This window comes from Stylophora pistillata, chromosome 2 (assembly GCF_964205215.1).
Source record: "Stylophora pistillata chromosome 2, jaStyPist1.2, whole genome shotgun sequence".
In the NCBI taxonomy this organism is placed as follows: domain Eukaryota; kingdom Metazoa; phylum Cnidaria; class Anthozoa; order Scleractinia; family Pocilloporidae; genus Stylophora; species Stylophora pistillata.
The window spans coordinates 45,974,878-45,993,898 of record NC_142520.1 but is presented as its reverse complement, the minus strand read 5'-3'; the positions used below and the strand labels follow the sequence as shown (position 1 = coordinate 45,993,898).

The window sequence follows — 19,021 nt, the reverse complement described above, 5'->3', positions numbered from 1 at the left end:
ATAAAACAAATGAAAACTTTTCATTTCCTTTTCGAGTCAGAACAAGGAACTCACAGTTCATCGGAAATCTTAACTTATTTATTCTTGTTTGTTCACCGCTGTCACTCGTTTTTTGCAACAACAGTGAACAATGTCGCCGCGTACGTACACCAGTGCCGGTCGGCTTTTTCATCCTTCACTATGGTTTTCTTTGGGGATTGCACGAGTTGGGCCGGACGGGTCATATGATAACAAATAAATTCTATTCTTAGAAATATACTTTTTGGAATAAGTCAAATATATTTTGTTAAGCGAATTACGATATGAACTGACTTAATGTTTCATTAACTATTACTCAAAACTGCAGGCTTATGCATTACAACCTGATGGCTGAGCTACCCAAAGGAATTTTTACCAGGCAGTTGACGCACATTATCAGAGTGTAAGACTCGATCCCTAAGAATCATTTCCTTAAACGTCATCTTTTTTTTTAATTAACAGCCTATCTTATTAATCAGTTCAAAATTATTAATTTGCATTCAGTTCATTAACGTTTAATACTCCCATCGTAAATCACTTACTTTCCCATCATTTTATGTTTGCATATGCTTGTTATTAATGTTCAGCGATGTAATAATCAAGAGTAATTTCTTTTTCGGTTCCAGAACTTTGGACACCAACCTAATGTGCTGCCACCTCGATCTTTTCAGGGAAGATGCTGATTGCGAATATCCATTCAATGACAACTTCGCAAGCTGTCAATCCATGTTCCGTAACCTTGCTCCAAGGAGAAGTCTTTGGTTTGTCGGTCTTCTGTCGTTGTTTGGGTCTTTGTTTGTTGTTGGGTGGCAGTATTTTTTCCCAGATAACAATGTGGTCCAGTCTATCATGTTGGTGAATCTGGGTATATCAGACGGCATCATGGGCATTTACCTTCTTATTATAGGTATAAAAGACCTGCAATGGTCAGGCGAATACTACCTACACGACTATGAGTGGCGCACTGGCTGGTTTTGTCATTTCAATGGCGCCATGTCTGTCTTTTCAAGTGAGGTGTCAGTTATGATGATTTCTTTGATTGCATGGGACAGGCTTAAGAACATTGTGTTCCCCTACACTTTTGCAAAAATGACACCAAAGCAGACCCGTATAATGTGCGTGGTTATCTGGCTGGTGGGGGGCGTTATGGCATTCCTTCCCTTGTCTGGAATGCACTATTTTGGTGACTGGTATTATGGCAAGAACGTAGTGTGCCTGCCCCTGCAGCTTTCCCCGCAATTACAAAAAGGCTGGGAATACTCCACTTCCATCTTTATCGCTCTAAATTTTTCTCTTTTCATCTTCATTACGGTGGCCTATGTTGCCATCTTGTTGAAATCATGGTCATCTAGCAGACGGCTCGGTACACATGGAACTGTTCGTGAAATACGGGCAAGAGCACAAAGTGCACAGGCCAAAAGAGAAAGGGCACTTGCCAAAAGAGTCTTCTTCATTATTCTGACCGATTTCCTGTGTTGGATACCAATCATTACTATCGGCATGAAGTCTCACGTCGAGAAAACATTTGATCCCCCTGGTGATCTGGCAGTGTGGATTGCAGTGTTCGCTCTGCCGATCAATTCAGCTATCAACCCATTGCTGTACACTCTTTCTACTCCACAGGTAACATATTTATTGTTTATTATTTCTGAATTGGAGATACTGCCACATTCAATTTTGCTTTTGTATCAGAGCAGGCTGGCAACTTAATTCGTAATTGTGACTACTGACATGAAAGACGAAAATGAAAAAGATTTGATTATGACCATGAAGACCAACTTGAATGTAATAGAGATTATTCAAAAGTCTCACACTAACTATCCCATAAATTTCTGTATAGGTGCAAGCTATACTGAAACCAAAACTGAGGAAGCTGTGGTCCAATGTTCGATCTTTTTTCAACAGAGGACAAAATCAAGAAGGTAACGGTTTTATGTTCCATTTTAAAATAAAATACCATAATAACAGTAATGGTGTTTCACACTTCGAATTTCACATTTTTTACGCCTGAGGCGTACGAAAAGCAATCAAGAGTGTGACTCTAAATGTGTGCGTAGAAATGGGGTTAGAGCAGGTTCCATGGAGAGGGGGGGGGGGCCTCGCTGGTTGAAATAATTATTTCTGATCGATCAAAGCCATGTTCAAGGAGAATTGAAGCCATTTGTCAAACCTTTTTTAATAACAATGGAGCGGAGATTTTTAAATTATCATTAAAATAGAAAGGAATCAACATCTGTCTTCCATTTCAAGGTAAGATTAATACAAATCTGACTTGTAGAATGATTTTTGTTTAATAAATATTTGGAAAAGCCTGACAGTGGCTTATTCACTGTTTGAAAAAGACCAAGAAAATTTTGTTGTTGTTTCATAACATAGAAGAAGCAGAAAATGATCACCAGAGACAGGGTGGAAATGAAGATGCACACGCTATCAACGAAGAGGGTAAAATATATTTGATTAATGTGATTACACATGAAATATTCCTTTTCTACCCCGGAAGTTTTTTGTGTAACAGCTTTTCCATCCTTGTTTTTCGTTCATTAGTAATCCTGGTTTTCTTTCTTTCATTTTTTTCCTCGTAGGAGAACACATTGAAATGCAAGTAATAGAACACCACGATATTCCAGAAGTGGAATCCCTTGAATTGCCTGCTCTGCAACCAGGTCAGTGCTCCATCTGTACACTTATTTTCAGACAGCACGTCGTAAATAGTGAAGTAAAACTACTAAATGGGAAACATACCAAGGACATTATTCGACCCGAAAAACTTTCAACCGTGGCACTGATGTTGATGGTTATGCCATGACTGACTTTACAACTTGACTTCCTTGGCATTTATATCTAGTCTATTTTAAATCTACCAGAATATTTGCTCTTTCAAATTGAAGTACCTAGAGAAAAACCACGTTATTCCTTTTCTGCTCTGGTACGTTCTCTATGTGCGTTTTGAGAGAGCAAAGATTGAAAAGATTTTTCCACATGACATAAAAGTGACTAATTTTGGCGTTATCACTTTTGGAAGATGAACGCCTAGTTTAACTAGCTTTGTTTTCTTTAGATACGTTTAAAAATTCTGTTGAAAGTTTTCCTTAAGAACTTTCTACCTCTACTGGTGAGACGCCCCTCCCTTTCCTTTAGCAACCTGTACAGTGTATCATGGGAGAAAGATACCCTCGTCCCACATACGATACGCCTGTTGTAAATGAATGATACATATATATTGATAAAAATCATTCTATGTTTTGAGTTTTCAGTTTTATTATATGGTAAATAACTCTACTTAAAAATATCCCTTTATCATGTCGAAAGCGCTGGAACAAGCCTGTAGAGGGGATAAAAGTGCATCTTCCTCAGGTATTATTACTTATCAATTGAAATAAAACTCACAATCTTGCAGATGTGAATATGAGCTGTGTAACATAAGAAGTTTATATCCATCCAGAAATTAGATAATTCATCGTGATTTGTAGAGCTTTCGGACAATTTTTTACGCTCGCACGCATCCAGTTCCAAATATAACGCTTACAGTTAAACTTGACCGAAGTATTTCAGGTCTTTTATTTTTTGGTCTCGATAACTTAGTTGTATATTTCAAAAATCAATAGATAATAGAGTATACATGACTGCTACTTAATATAAAATGAAATTGTTTTGTAATGTATTCAAGAAGAAAACATGAACCAAAAGCATCATGACATGGTTTACTCTACTTGTTCCTTGATACAGATTATGAGGATGGTTTTGACATCCGATCAGCCACTAAAAAGACTGTGAAAGGTAAGACCTTTTCAATTTTCATTTTTTTTAGAGGAAAATATACTACTTCACAAAACAATGAATCAAGGAATGCCTTGTATCACCCAAAGTATTGGCTGTTGCTACCGAGTTGGCGCACGGAATACTTGCCTGTATTATTATAATTTTTTTTTTTTGTATCATACCGACAAGATCGGTATTCCATATTATTAACGTCATAACCAACAATCAAATCAGTGTATTCGCGAGAGTAGCTTCGTATTTCCTCCCTCTCTTACTGAACCTAACAGATCATCGCGATTGAAAAACGTCTCAGTGACAAGTATGTTGTTGTCAGAGAAATGTTAATCTTGCGATTAGAGGTGTTAATTTCAAAGATGCCCGCAAATTAATTTTCCGAGAAAATGAGCAACACTTGATTGAAACCTTCAAAGGATCACCTTCAGTGTAAATGAATTTATGCAAAATAATTGTTTAATTATATTGTGAAATCTTAGGCTCTTCAGGCATGTTGTCTATTTAAATTAAATTTTCGCAGATGAACTTTTCTGGATTGATATTTGCGCAATACAAATCAATCGTAACAAATTACATTATTTGAGTAAGAAGTTATGTTTATATCTACACTTATCACATCACTCGCAGCACCTAAGGGCAATATGAAGCGAATCCTGTGTTCGGATTGGCTACCCGAGCGGGCAAGATGGGCTCATCTTGCCCGCTCAGGGTTGCCTGCATTGATTCCGCGCATGAAAAAATAGAACTAGACCTACAATTTCGGCGATGGATACGCAAAAAGTGGCCGAAGATAGTCAAAACAAAGGAAACAGAAACGACCCTCTTATGTCTGTTCTGCCAAAGACAAAGTTGGCTTTCTTTCGAAGTAAACAAGTCATTCATAATTCTTATTAAAGCGAAATCTTTTTCTATATAATAGATCCTTTATTAACCAAGCATGGTCAAGATAGCTGAATATTAACCTCGTTCTTTTTCGCATTTTTATGGACCGACACGAAGTCGAGGTCCATAAAATTCGAAAAAAGAACTCGGCCAATATCCAGCCATCTTGACCTCACGCTTGGTTAATAACCCATATGTATTAATTGAATTAGTTGAGTAATTAACTATTGAGCCTTTCCGAAACAACTAGCATGTTAGTCAAATGAAAGGTGCTCTTTATCTTGCTGCAGTTACTGTTCACCATGGAGAAAGCCAGTACCGTCGAAGAAGACGAAAAGAAGGTAATTAAGAGAAGCCACCAGGATATTTCGAGAATCGAAAATCAGTGACGAAAACTCGATTTTTTTTATTTTGCCAAAACATCCCTTTCTGTGAACTTGTTTCGAAAAAATATTTTAAACTTCCAGCGACTTTTTTTTCCGGCTGAAAATTTAAAAAGTTTGAAAATTGGTTAAAAAAGCTGGAAGTTAGTTCTACGAAAGTTTTTATTTCACGTTCAAATAAATGTCATAATGGATCTACAGACAAAGAAAAATGTAAGTAAATGGTGGATAAGGTACGTGCATGAAAGAAACAGAAACTTTTTTATTATGACGGACAGTAGTTGTAACCGTAATTTTTAACTACTGATACAAGATTCCAAAGATATTGCAATTATTGAGCGTTTCATCGATAGGACCTTGATTCAAATGACACAAAGAGACATGAAAAAAATCTGAAGGAAAGCAAACACCGGCTTGTTCTTTTTCTATTAATGCTATGAAAAAGTTACTGGGGCAGTTACATGTAGGTCAAGGGTATGCACTCATCGCAGTAATCCAGGACCAGAAATTAAAAGCCCTTAGATTTTAAGAAGTGATAGAAGTTCGAAGCTGACTGTTAAAAAGTCCTCGAAATGGAGGTTACGAGGTGTCCTTGGTACCCCACCCAGAATTCTTGACAGTTTCATGAAATGCAAGTAATCAAATTTGTATATTTTTATCAATGCAATCTTTTTAAAACCTATTTGTGCAGTTCAAGAAGGAAAAGGTAAGCCTATACCTAAAAAGCCAACCGGGAAAGGTAAAAATAATGAATTGATTTTTTGAACATAAAGAGAGAATTGTTTAAAAAATGTTGCATTTACTCCTGCTCGCAGTGCAAGTTGTTCATGAACTTGACAGCTGGCCAACTGGGGCAGTCTGCCTGCCTACAAACGAGTAATGGATTCGCTATGTAGACCACTTCATTTCTTTATTTGACTGGAAATTTTTTAGCTCATTTAGTGACAGTGAGAGCAATTCTCAGTCAAGTCCTTTACATAACCCGAGGCACTCATTTATTCTAATCATAACTTTGCTTTCTTAAAGCTGGTGAATCTAAGGAGCAGGTGGAGAGCGAAGAGATTGCAGGGCCCAGTGACAAAGGTAGAAGAGAGAATGGTTTTTGATTGGTCACTCTAGGAGTTGAGCCACTTTATGGGCTATCGAAGCCTCACTTTTACTTGGGCAGTTACCGGAAAAATTATATTGAAGAGTTTGGTTGAGAATTAATAATTTTGATAAAACGCTTAAGTAAAACAAAAGATTGAATTACTGAGTAGTAGTTTGCTATTCTATCAAATAAATCATTTTCAGAAGAAGTTAAAAAAAGGTAATAATTCACTACCCCTGTAAGTTTAAATGTCTACCACCGATAGACCGTTGTGATGTTAAAAATTTCCTAGTATTATTAAAGTGCCATTTTGCTTTGAATTAAATGTCACAATGGATCTACAGAAAGAATACAGAAGTGACCGTGAGGTGATAAAAGCCCGCATCTGACTGGTTAATACTCTCTCGAGTGTTCAGGTTATGAGCTGTCCCTGGTGCTTCATCCAAAATTCACAATTCCTTCATCAAATGCAAGTAGTCAGATTTAAAAAACTGGATTTAAGCTATGTGCTTTAAGTCTATTGGCGCAGGTCAAGAAGGAGAAAGTATGTCTGAACTTGAAAAGCAAACTAAGAAAGGTATAAGATATTAATTGATTTAACGGAACTGTACATTAGCTTGACATGTGTTGCATTTCTTTCTGCCCCCAGAGCAAGTTTTTCATCAACTTTGCAACAGACAGAGAGACATCTTTTATTTATACAGGATAGCCCCTTCAGTGTAGTAAACACTGGTATCAACGGGGGTCCTGTTACCCACCCATCCCACCCCAGGGGAGGACATCCATCACACAGTAATCTCGTGCGTGGGAAATTAACGTCTCCTACCCCTAACCCTGCAGGAGACGGGACCTCCATTTATTCGTCCCTATCCGAGAAGACTAGAATATCTAACCATTTCTTGATGTTAAAGAAAGGAAGCATATTCTTCTCAGTTAATTTTTAAGACCCTGAGTGTTGGTCCGGCCGGTATTGAACTCTCAACCTCCCGCACAGCAGTCCGGCGCTCTCCCAATTGATTGAGCTATCTATTAATACCCTTGTATCTAGCTGAAGACAAATGTGTTAGCCTAAGCAGGGATAGTGACTGTAATTCTTAATGAAATCCTATACAACTTTATCGAAAACTTTGCTTTTACACAGCTGGTAAATGTCAGGAACAGGTGAAGAGAGAAGAGATTTCAGGGCCTAGTGACAAAGGTAAAGAAGAGAAGACTGTTTGATAAGTCACTCAAGATGTCAAGGCTCTATATCAGTCATTGAAGAATCTCTTTTACCTTGGTTATCACTGGGATGATTTATAGTGAAGAATTAGTTCGAGATTAATGACTATATAAAACGCTTAAGTAAAACAAAATCAAACGACGAGTACTGGTGTCCTTTTTCTCAAATAAATGAATTTCTTAGGAAGCTATAGATGAAAATAAAGTAGTAGCTGACAACTTATTTAAGTAAAAGTGTCTACACACCGATCGAAAGTTCTTAAAACTTTAATCAAATTTAAATAATTGGATTAATTCAATCTATTCTAAATCTATTTGAGTAGGTCAAGAAGGAGAAAGTAAGTCTGAGCCAACAGAGTCAACAAAGGAAGGTAATAAGAGTGAACTGCTTTTCAGTAACTTTATATTGTCCAACATACGTTGCATTTATTTACACATATAGGGCAAACTGTTTATGAAAATAACAGCTAGCTGGGCCAGTTTTCTAACTTGATAGCAGGCAGTTGGCTAGATAGTTTTTTTTTTTATCAAGACTCATGTATCTATTTGACGGCTTATTCTAGCCTATGCAGTGACTGGGGTTGTAATTCTCAATGAAATCTCATTCATAACCTTAAAGGTATCCATATTTCATTCTAATTAACAACTTTGTTGTCACGAAGCTGGTGGAGCTAAGGAGCAGGTGGAGAGTGAACAGATTCCAGTGTCTAGTGATCAAGGTAAAGGAGAGAGTGTGGTTCTTGATTGGTCACTCAGAGTGTTAAGGTGCTATCTCAGCAATATCGGATACTCAGGCTATGTGCTGTCCCTAGTGACTCGCCCAGAAATCTCGATCACTTTGCAATATTGCAAGTATTCAAATGAACATAACTAGATAAGTACAATTTCTTTCTAAATCGTTCTTCTACGGGTCAAGAAGGAGAAAGTAAGCCTGAACTCAAAAAGGCAACTGATGAAGGTAGAAACAATAAATTGCTTTTAGAGGCTGCTCATTTGATTACATTGTTCAACATGTCTTATGATATTAACGGGTACCTTGGGTCAATTTTCTTGCTTTATAGCACACCATGGGCCGGGTTTAGTCTACAGATCATTTTATTTAAATATGTGATGGCATTTTTGTCAGCCTACATAGGAAAAATGACTGTAATTATGGATTTCTTTGTGATTAATAACTATGCTTTAACTCAGCTGGTGAATCTGAGGAGCAAGTGGAAAGCGAAGAGATCCCAGTGCCTGGTGACAAAAGTACGTGGTTTTGATTAGTTATTAAAGATATTAAGGCATTTTATGAGTTCTTGAAGCATTTCTTTTAAATTGTTAGTCGCTGGACAAATTCTAGTTGAAAACTGGTTAAGGACTACTGTTTTTTAAAACATTTAAGTAGAGAATAGATTGAAAGATCAAGTACCAATTGAAAGTAACTTTTTTCAAATGCATTATTTCTAAAGTTGAAGTGCAAGAAAAAGCGCCTGAGCCTGACATGGACGTCGCAGAGAAAGGTAACATTCCTTATAATTAATTAGCCCACATAAAGTAAAAGTGGTCCACACAATGCTTCATTAGATGCCGGATGCATAATCGCTCCACCTTGTTGCTTAAAGAAGCATTGAAGTTTTCAGATCCATATCAGAAGTGACCACACTCAGAGATAAGATGAACACTTGAGTATTATTATAATTTCTTGAAATGGAGGGTGAAAACCTTTCTTAAAATACTGCCATTTATAATGTGGAGCTGTCTCACTTTTCGAAGCATTTTTAACGATACAGATATTTGCTCAGCCATACGGAGAACATTGCCACCTTGTGGTTCATCTTTTTGTTGTGTACCTCAATTTTCAAAACATTTAAATACAGACCAGCTACAACTGTGTTAGCGGTAATCAGTTTATAATCTCTTGCAACAATACATTCAGACTAGGGTAACTTTTATAATTCATACTTCTGTCTCTTTTCGCTTTCCATCCAGGGAAAGAAGAGGTGTTTGATACCAGGCTTTAATTCTCTGTTTTTGAACCAAGGTAAATGTTTATGTTTGTTTTAACTACTGAATGGAGGGATGCGATAAAAGAAAGCCTCACGAGGAAGTTGTGTTTTTATTTATATCATAAAGCTTATGGGGTTAGTTTTATATTTGAGATGCCGGATGAAAATCTGTTCAAGTTCTGCTCCAATGCATGGACGTTTCCATGCATAAAGAGTGGATTTTTGATTACTAAAACCCTCAGTTCATGAACCTCTCTATAATCTGAATCTGAACTGACTTTTTTTTAAGTAAAACAGTGTAACTTTTAAATAGTTTTTTAACTTCCTGGTACTCAAATTAATTTCATAATCGATATTTCACTGCGTCTGCAATGTCTGTAATGATTAAAGCTTCGTTTGGCGACAAATGCTGAAGGAAGTGTGATGGTTTCTAGTTATGATGTGCTGCTTGTATTTTTTCGAAGTCACCTGGCATCTTTTTTTACATGCATCCGAGTCAGTGTTGCCTGTGAGACTAACAACATTTCTTCAAACTGATCAATTCATTCTCTCAGTTTGGTATTGCATGATTTGAAAAACGTCTGATCAAAAAGGCTTCTGGGTAACCAGCAGGCTGCACGAGTATTCTCGACTTCATATCGAGGGGTCTCGATGGTGTGAACCATTGGTCATTAGGCGTAAAAATTGACAACTTTTAACCGTTAGTCATAAAAAAAGTTTATCTTAAAAAAAAATATTGTAACAACAATGTAAATATACTTTATATCCAAAGGTTTCAATAAGGTGAACCGCTGGCTATTAGGCATAAAAACTGGCCAAAATGTTCACCGTTAGCCGTAAAAGCCATCACCCCACTGAGACCCTTATATCTGCCTAACTGTCAGCTTAACTATCTGCCTGTCTATCTAATAGACGGCCTGTCTGCCTGTCCACTTGACCATGCAATTTTTAACCAGTGTATTCTTTCTCTTTGCCCCAGATAGCGTCCAAGGGCCAGATATATACCACTAGTAAAGAATTCTGGAGCTCTGAAAAGACAGAAAAAAAGTTGAATAATTTAATAGATAGAACAGAGTCATCCTAGTAATCAATAAGTATACTATCTGTGGCGTAGTAAGCAAAACATAATTTTCGTTTTTTCACCTTTAATTATTTATTTAGCTAACATGTTGTCTGAGCTCTTCTTTGTATACGAACAAGGTGAAATTAGCGTAGAATATCTTGAGCTATGATTAATAAGAGTGTAATGGCAATTCTTTCTTCGTTTTTGTGTTATTTCGGCCTTTCTTTTTTTGTCGATTATGACATATATAATAAGCTGAAATTTAAATTCTGTTTCTTTTGGCACATTTCCACATACTGCAGTTTTCATAGCCAATTATGGTTATTTAGAGTTTATTCGTAGCTTTCTTAGTTTCCTCGTTTTTTTTATATTTCCTAGTTTTTCTAGTGTATTTGTAGTTTTAATACTTAATTTGTAGTCTATATAGTTTATTCGTAGTCAATGCTTTATTTGTAGTTTTTAGAGTTCACTAGTTGTATTTAATTGTTAAGTCATAATTTTTATAGCTTATTCATAGTGTTTTCAGTTTAGTTGTAGTTTTTATAGTTTATTCGTAGTTTTTATAGTTTATTCGTGGTCTTTATAGCTTAACTGTAGTCTATATAGTTTATTTGCAGTTTTCATAGCTAGTATTTTTTATAGTTTAGTCGTAGTTTATGTAGTCTAGTAATAGTTCTTATAGTTTATTCGTAGATTTCATAGTCTACACGTAGTCTACATAATTAATTAGTAGTTTTTATACTTTATTCGTATTTTTTCAGTTTAGTCGTGGTTTTTACAGTTTTTCGTAGTCTACATAGTTTATTCGTAGTTTTTTTAGTTTATTCGTAGTTTTTTAAAAATTTATTCGTCATTTCTGTAGTTTCTTCGTAGTTTCTACAATCTATTCACAGTCTCTGTAGTATATTCGTAGTTTTCATATTCTGTATTTTGTTATAGGTCAGTTGTAGTTCTCATAGTTTGTTCGTAATTTTTGTAGTTTCGTCGTAGATTTTATAGCTTAGTAGCATTTTGCATAGCTTAGTCGTAGTTTGTATATATTAATCGCGGTCTTTATAGTTTATTCCCAGTCTATGATTTAATTGTAGTCTACATAGTTTATTCATATTTTTTATGGCTTAATCGTAATTTTTTATAGTTTATCGTGGTCTATATACTCTAGTTACAATTTTTTTATAGTTAATCGTGGTCAATATAGTTTAGTTGCAATTTTTAGTTTAGTCGTAGTTTTTATAGTTTACTAGTACTTTATATTGTTTATTGGTAGTTTTTACAGTTTAGCTGTAGTTTTTATACGTTATTCCTAGTTTATGATATTTTATTAATAGCTCTTATAGTTTATCTTTAGTTTGTATAGTTAATTGTTAGTTTTTATTGTTCATCGGTAGTATTTTATAGTTCTTTAGTTTTTGTTTATCGGTAGTTTTTATAGTTTATGGTAGTTTTATAGTTTATTGGTAATGTTTATAGTTTAGTGGTAGTTTTTAATACTTTATAGGTAGTTATTATAGTTATTTATAGTTTTGATAAATATTTGGTGGTATACTTCTTGGCGTTTTTAAACTCGATCGCGAGCACAATAGGCGAGTGGGTCCGAAGTTAGGGCGATCGTTATTTGGGGCTGCAGATTATATCGAGGACTAAGACATTTTAAAGGTTAAGAGTTCAGTGGTAAGATATTTGGCATCACATCAATCTAAATGGCTCATATCCGTATGTAACGAGTCGCTCAATATCATTTGAATCTCTAGCGAAAAGAGGTAAAAACATAACAAAAGAAAGAAAAAAAATGAGGAATAGGATGTCAGTCATTTGAGATTTGGCAGTGTAATGATGATCTAAATAGTTAGTTTTTAGAATCTTTTATAATTGGTTAGCGAGCATTATAGTGATTCAGACGTTTTATCATGAGTGCAGATTCACCAAACAGCTTAATTAAAGTTTGGGTAACGAATGACCTGTCAGTTATAAGATATTTAGTCATGCAACAAAAATATGAATGGTTTAAATGCACAATGCAACTCGCTTGCGAGTATTTTGCACTCCTACTACCTTTCGATTTGTTAAATTTCATTGTTATCTCTACTAAAAATAGAATAATGAATAACATCGATGAAAGTATGACAAAAGGAAAAAAAAAGGAAAATATGCAGGTTAAGACATCGCTTATTAGAGTTTTGTAGTATATAGTGTTAATCTAAATAGCTCGTTTATTAGAAGATTTATAACTCTTTTGCGAGTATTATAGTCATAAGCAGTTACAGTGACGTCCATTAATGTTACTTTTACGTTATTGATATTTCACTCAAAAAACGAAAAAAAGCTACAAGAAAAAGGTCTAAGAATACCGCTAACTTAGATATTTGGTGGAGTTTTAATGTCTAATTTTGTAGTTCATTTGGAGATTTTTTAAACTTATATCGAGAACTCTAGTTCATTGTTGTTTGTGCTATTCAAGCTAACTTTGCACAAACGCGATCATCGAAATGGCTTTTACAGTAATTAAGAATATCTTCAACTTGACAATGGCTTTGAGAGGGAAATGGCGGAGTTACGAAAATTGTACCAAGTCTGTACGAAGTTTTGAATGGGGGAGTCGTGTTTACTGTGAACCAGAGCCTCAAATAAAACACCTTTTAGACCTTATGCTTGAGTTCATCTTCATTTTATCCATGTCTCTCTTGGGCTTTACCTACAGGGTGGATAATGCGTCACAATGCTGTTCGTGGCGAATAAACCGTGCAGAGTGGTTTTCTTTATCTCCCAACCTTAATGGGAAGGGGCAGATAGACGGCCTAGAATTCCAAGTGAAGCCGAACCTTTGATTTTCATCAATTGTAATTAACTAGAAGTTATCTGAAAGATGTTACCCTTTTCGGTGCTTTTCTGGCGAGTGGAAGTAAGTGCGAGGCAGGTGCAAGGCTGTGTCTTGTCCCCCTCGTCAAATTGAAGCAATGGGGTTGTTAAAACGTGGCTGTTGGTTAAGTCACATACGAAAACATTGGCCTTATTGATTAGATGATTGCAACTGTGCTTCACCTAAGCCGCCGTAATTAATTTAGCTCATGAGCCACCTTTGCGGTCCGTGATGAGTACAGTGAATAAGGGCTAATAAGAGACGTAACAACTTCATTACAGCTACCATCTCTAAATTTACAAGCACTTTGGTAACTGTTTCTCAGCAATCCCAAGTGGATTTGTAGCGTTTATTTTATTTTATCTTTTTTTTCATAAGTTGCACCTTCACACTCCGCTTCCTTTCCTCTCTGTTGCTTTAGCAAGTATAGATGAATGCCTGGAACCATAGTTAATAGAGGTTTCCTCTATTAACTATGCTGGAACTCGGGCTTGTGGCTGAAGTGTGGGAATTTGCCACATCACTCATGGGAATAGAACTTCATTCAAGGTCTGGCTGGACACAGCAGAAATCCTTAGATGACCCAGGCACCTCATTTAAGCAATGATTTATAATGAATTGTAATTATAACTGTAAACCGAATTTAATCTACAGCAACTTAAGCCAAATTACACAGTCAATAAGGGTTCTGTTAAAGATTTTATTTTGATTGTCTATGGAGCTGTAGGAACTCTGGTGGCATTAAAATAAGCTGTACTCTCTGATACCTTAGCCATTGATTGATTAAATCCTTAATGACAATTGAACTAAGTACTAATAATAATAATTTTGTTACCCCTACCTAAGCATTCCTTGCATTATATAGGTTAAATCCGTATCAAGTGAGCAGAGAAATCATGGTGTGAACACGGTAAAAAAGATCTTATCATTTAGGTTAAGGAACATAGACTCATCAGACATATCTGTTAGTATAAATCTACCAGGGTTGTATAAACAACACTGCAGTTTGATTTGCTTCGCTACTCGCCATTTCTTTTTAATATAGTAAGGATGGAACATTATGTTGTTCTCGGTGACGTAGTCTCGGCGTCTCCTCTCCAATAGATCACGATTAAGAACCGATGAAAACGCGTGTGTAGTCTAGTTTATTGTAGTATCTGTGATGGCTAGTGAGAAGAGTGAGTAGCCTAAGAGTGACGTCACAAAAAAAATTAAAAAAAAACATGAACATTTCTCTAAGTTAAATTTTGAACGATTATTAGAATGATAGCCAAAAAAGTATATTTGTTGCTTTTGATTCATATACGTGAAAATTGATAGACACCACGCAGTAAAAAAAAAAAAAAAAAAACAATACCCACCAGAAATCCCAAACTTATGATAAAATTGTTAAATAGCATGAATTATAAGCCTCATTTTTGATGCCTGCCAGGTTATAAAATAATCAACCAAATATTGTACAATAATACACATGTACTATAAACTATAATTATACCACTTAATGTAAATTAACTTAACAGTCAGAGCATCATCCACATATCCTTTGACACGAATCAAGTAGCATTTAATTCTCGTTGTATCGGTGCAGAAGACGTGGGTGACTGAAAAATGTTCCCTAACATAAATAAAATATTTGATATGGTGTTTCAACTATTAATTATTTCTTGTCCACCTTCCACCCCAAATGAACACCTTCAAGGTGTTCATTTGACCCTTGTACTCTGTTTGCATACTGAAGCCAAAAGCGGGGAGTTGCTCCTTGGTAAGAGGTGTTTTCCACAACTCAGGCCTGGCCAGGTCGGGCTGGGTGGTTTCAAAATAAATTAAGAGATTTCCCTTTTTGTCTTTTGTCAAAAATCCACTGGAGCAAAGGAGAAAAAAATTCAGAAGTTGACATATAGATCTAGTTTGGTGACTACTTGTAACTCGACCAACAAGTGAATTGGTTTAGCCAGTCATCTTTGACCACTGATAAATACAACAGGACATTATAATATTACAGCACTACCATGTTTCTGCTCTTACTACTTTCCCTCCCAGGCATGATGACTCTTTGCAAATAAAGACGAACATCAACTATGGAAATACGGCCTTGATAAACACCAAATTCCCAATTGTAAACTACAGAGAAATTTACAGTCCACCGGTACAGCTAGGGGAGAGTTTTCTCCCAGTCTGTGGGAGCCAAAAGGTTAATCTACACCTCACAACGTTGAATAGCTGTAAGATAAGTACTGCATGCTTGCACAGATCAAAAATGACCCATTAACCCTTTGGTGCACTTATCCAATAAAGTTAAGATTAATTATACTTATACTTCAAACAACTTGTGTATTGGGCAGTGTAAAAATTGTCCCAACTTTCCATCCTTGGTTTGATCTAAGTTAGTCCATCTTCAGGTTGACATAAATGTATCTTATAAACTTTAAGGAGGCATAGAAAGCCACTGTGCTGAGCATCAGGAAGAACACATAGCATGTCAGCAGTGTGTATCCAAAAAACTGTACTGACTGTAGCATTCCAGACATGTTGGATCTCTTGTAGTAGTAAAACATAGCATAACCAAACACAAAAATAGATGTGGACCTGAAACAGACAAGTAAAGGAAGCTAAAGAATAGTCTGACTCACAGAGAAAATTTAGATTAATAACTCAAAAAAAGAAAAAAAACACATAACAAAAAGTTAAATACTAAACATAAAATAAAAACACTTGAAAGTTTTCAATTACATGTATCTTTTGATCATTTTCAGGGCAACACAAGTCACCATTATTCACACAGAACTTATATGGGCTGTTTTGAAAGAACTCTTCAAAAAATAGAGTCTGGAATATGATAATTTTTATGCCTGCTATATCTTGGCTCCTAAATTTCTTCATTCTCATACTTACTTCTGAAACTTATGCTTCCCAAACCATTTACCCTTTATTTTAAGCACTGGAAGCAGTGCATGTCATATTCAGCATAAAAACCTTTGAGCATATTTAGTCTTGCTAGGGATGATGGGTGGGTGTGGGTGTGCGTGTATGGGTGTGCGTTTACATGTGTGTGCATGTGCGTGTGTGTGTGTGTGGGGGGTGGGGAAAGGACTGGCATGGCTTGTTATTATACCTTTCACTGTGTTCTAGCTCTGAGCTAGTGGTCAAAAGTACTACTAACAGTACATGTACCTGCAAAAGTGTTCTTAAATTATACAACATTAAAATCATCCTCACCCTCCACACATAAGTGAACGCCACCACCACCGGTAGTCTTCACTAGAAAGCTGAAAGTATGTCAGAGCAATGGAGATACAAGCTGTGACGTTCAGAAGGATAACAAAGACTATGAAAAGGATTCCATATAAGGTGTACTGTTCACGTCCCCACAGTGTGGCAAAAATGTAGTACAGCTCCACAGAGATTGCACTGCAATGCAAGATTCCAAAATAATAATATAACATTCATGATGAATCAGGGATGGTCCCTCTCACCAGTGTGTGATATGAGGGAATTACCTGCCCTTCATGGGTATGTAGCTGGTTCAATGTATGCATGCAGTAGAAAATTTGCTTGCATGCAATATTCATCCAACAAATACTTGGTTTTTGATTTGTATATGTTATTCACATATTGAAATGCATTAAATGTGATTTTCTTTTACTTGACTTTTTTTGATCATAAAATTCCTGTTACTAAGAGAAACTATTATGCAAATTCTGAAGAACCTAAAGCCAAAGTAAATATAGAAGTGATACTGTATGTTATAAGGTACACTGACTTTTATGCCCAATCAAATCCAGCTGATCTTAAAATATTGCCAATTCTTTATAGAAGACAATTATGCTCATAGGCCTTTAGGCCAAACCCAGCACAGATTCTAGGGTAAATCATTTTGATTTGCTCCTATGGTTGACGGCGCTACTTATTTTGAAGATTAGCCCACCAGGGATCAACGTTGTCTGGTTTTATTTATACTAGAGTGAGCATGGCTCGTTACATCGGTGGTTACGTTGTAGTCAACTGAAAATTAAATAATTTTGGGATACATTATCATTTACAATATTCTTAGTCGAAGCGACAAACGGTTTCGTAATTTTTTGTGTTTCTGAGTGGTTGGATCCCTTGATTCGCTATCTCAATGCTTTATCTTGATGCTTGCGTTTACGACCGTTGATGACCAGCTTCAAATGTTGTTACAGCATAAATTGTTCCTTTTAAATTATAAGTCACCTGACCTAATTTTCCCGCCGCGCGTAATCGAGGTGAATTCAAAATTATGATAATTAATTCTAATTCTTTACTACGCGCTCTACTGAACATGCAAATCACATTTTGAATATAACATTATTTTACTACAGAACCTTCTATTGTTCATAAATATTTGCAAACAAGCAAGAAAATAAACAAACCTGAATGGTAGAAAACCTCCAACAACCATCCTCACCAAGGTGCTACGATACCTAGAAGATATGATAAATGAGAGGTCAGATAATATAATTATTTAATCAAAAACACTACTACTTGAGTGTATAATCCATTTCTATGAAAGGAGCAAAAATCAAAACAAATGTAAAAGAGGATTATACAAAGTAACAATGAAATATCACTATTTTTTGTTGAATACTTAAGGTAAACTGAAGTCTAACAAAATGCTGCACCAGAAAAATAATTGAAGCAAAGTTAGTCTGTGAGCTCCCAAGAATTCTTAGACAAAGAAAACTGATGTGAAAACTGTAAGAAAGAGCAGATATGGGTAAGTACGATGGTACCAGTTCTTGATGATTCCACTTTGGTTGACATTCACAATTAGGGATTAGCAAGCTAAGGGAAATGATCTTATTAGAATACTCAAAGGTATTAAGAATAACTGATTGTTACCATGGTATGGGAGGAATCTCTCTGGGAATGTTCTTAGTTCTGCATGGGGCATTAAAGCTTCCAGCCCAGTTCTTGCCAAATATTCCACCCAGGATGGTTAATGGAAACCCAACTTTAAGAAAAGCAAATCAAACATGGAACATTTCTATGTACATGTAATTATTATATAACACATTGGGTAATACTGTTAAAATAAAATATTGCTCACTGATACATTTTTTTTTTCAATTTTACTCTTCTTCCATAAAAGTATGATTGTCAAAGGGATAAGCTGTCATCAGACTTGGCAGTCAGTTGAACTGTTTTGATGTGGGAAAAGTACGACCTTAGTTATTGACAGTCAAGTCATTGTTGGAAAGGTGCCCTGTGGGACACTTTGATCAAATGAGTCACAATCACAATTTCCACTGGAAACAATTCTAAACAGCAATAAAGACAATAAGTCTATGGTTGGCTATATATAAGCTGTGTGACCAAGACTTGAAACAAAGCCTCTTTAGTTCCTGTTCTAGACATTAATTTCAAAATAGGCACTTTAAGACAAGGAAATTGATCAGAAATCATACTCAAGCAAGGGAAAGAGAGGGGTAGAAAAGGCTAATTTAGGGAAATGAAAGGGGAATGGGGTAAGAAAGAGAGAGAAAAAAAGGTTTAAAAGGGGGAAAGGGGATAAATGGAAGAATAAAGGGAAAAAGGGAGGTTCATACTACAAAGAGGGAGAATAAGGGGCAAGAGCAAAGTTCTCCAGTGGCTGGTATACTTGCAAGCCACCCATTTCTGAAGCACTGGCTACTTCAGCTGGACAAAGCAGTAAAATAGTAGTCTTGATCTGATACAAATATTAAATCTTTGATGGCTCGTCACGCTGTGGTTGTGGTTTTTTTT

The 19,021-nt window shown here is 35.9% G+C and overlaps 2 protein-coding genes across 2 annotated transcripts in view; one reads left to right on the top strand and one right to left on the bottom strand.

Annotated features, from left to right (window-relative positions):
• LOC111346684 (uncharacterized) overlaps positions 1 to 10,754 on the top strand; it is a 41,144-nt gene extending 30,390 nt beyond the window's left edge. The window contains exons 12-22 of the mRNA XM_088749582.1: positions 347 to 421; positions 645 to 1,641; positions 1,859 to 1,940; positions 2,398 to 2,460; positions 2,601 to 2,681; positions 3,328 to 3,372; positions 4,965 to 5,015; positions 6,084 to 6,155; positions 8,820 to 8,870; positions 9,340 to 9,391; positions 10,336 to 10,754. Of these exons, the coding sequence (XP_088605708.1) occupies positions 347 to 421; positions 645 to 1,641; positions 1,859 to 1,940; positions 2,398 to 2,460; positions 2,601 to 2,681; positions 3,328 to 3,372; positions 4,965 to 5,015; positions 6,084 to 6,155; positions 8,820 to 8,870; positions 9,340 to 9,371 (1,549 nt within the window). The 3' untranslated portion in view covers positions 9,372 to 9,391; positions 10,336 to 10,754. The remainder of the gene's footprint in view (positions 1 to 346; positions 422 to 644; positions 1,642 to 1,858; positions 1,941 to 2,397; positions 2,461 to 2,600; positions 2,682 to 3,327; positions 3,373 to 4,964; positions 5,016 to 6,083; positions 6,156 to 8,819; positions 8,871 to 9,339; positions 9,392 to 10,335) is intronic.
• A 4,764-nt stretch (positions 10,755 to 15,518) lies between these two features.
• Positions 15,519 to 19,021, bottom strand: part of LOC111344853 (transmembrane 9 superfamily member 1) — a 12,855-nt gene continuing 9,352 nt past the window's right edge. The window contains exons 15-18 of the mRNA XM_088748723.1: positions 18,137 to 18,248; positions 17,668 to 17,718; positions 16,493 to 16,684; positions 15,519 to 15,862 (exon numbers count right to left, since the gene is read on the bottom strand). Of these exons, the coding sequence (XP_088604849.1) occupies positions 15,661 to 15,862; positions 16,493 to 16,684; positions 17,668 to 17,718; positions 18,137 to 18,248 (557 nt within the window). The 3' untranslated portion in view covers positions 15,519 to 15,660. The remainder of the gene's footprint in view (positions 15,863 to 16,492; positions 16,685 to 17,667; positions 17,719 to 18,136; positions 18,249 to 19,021) is intronic.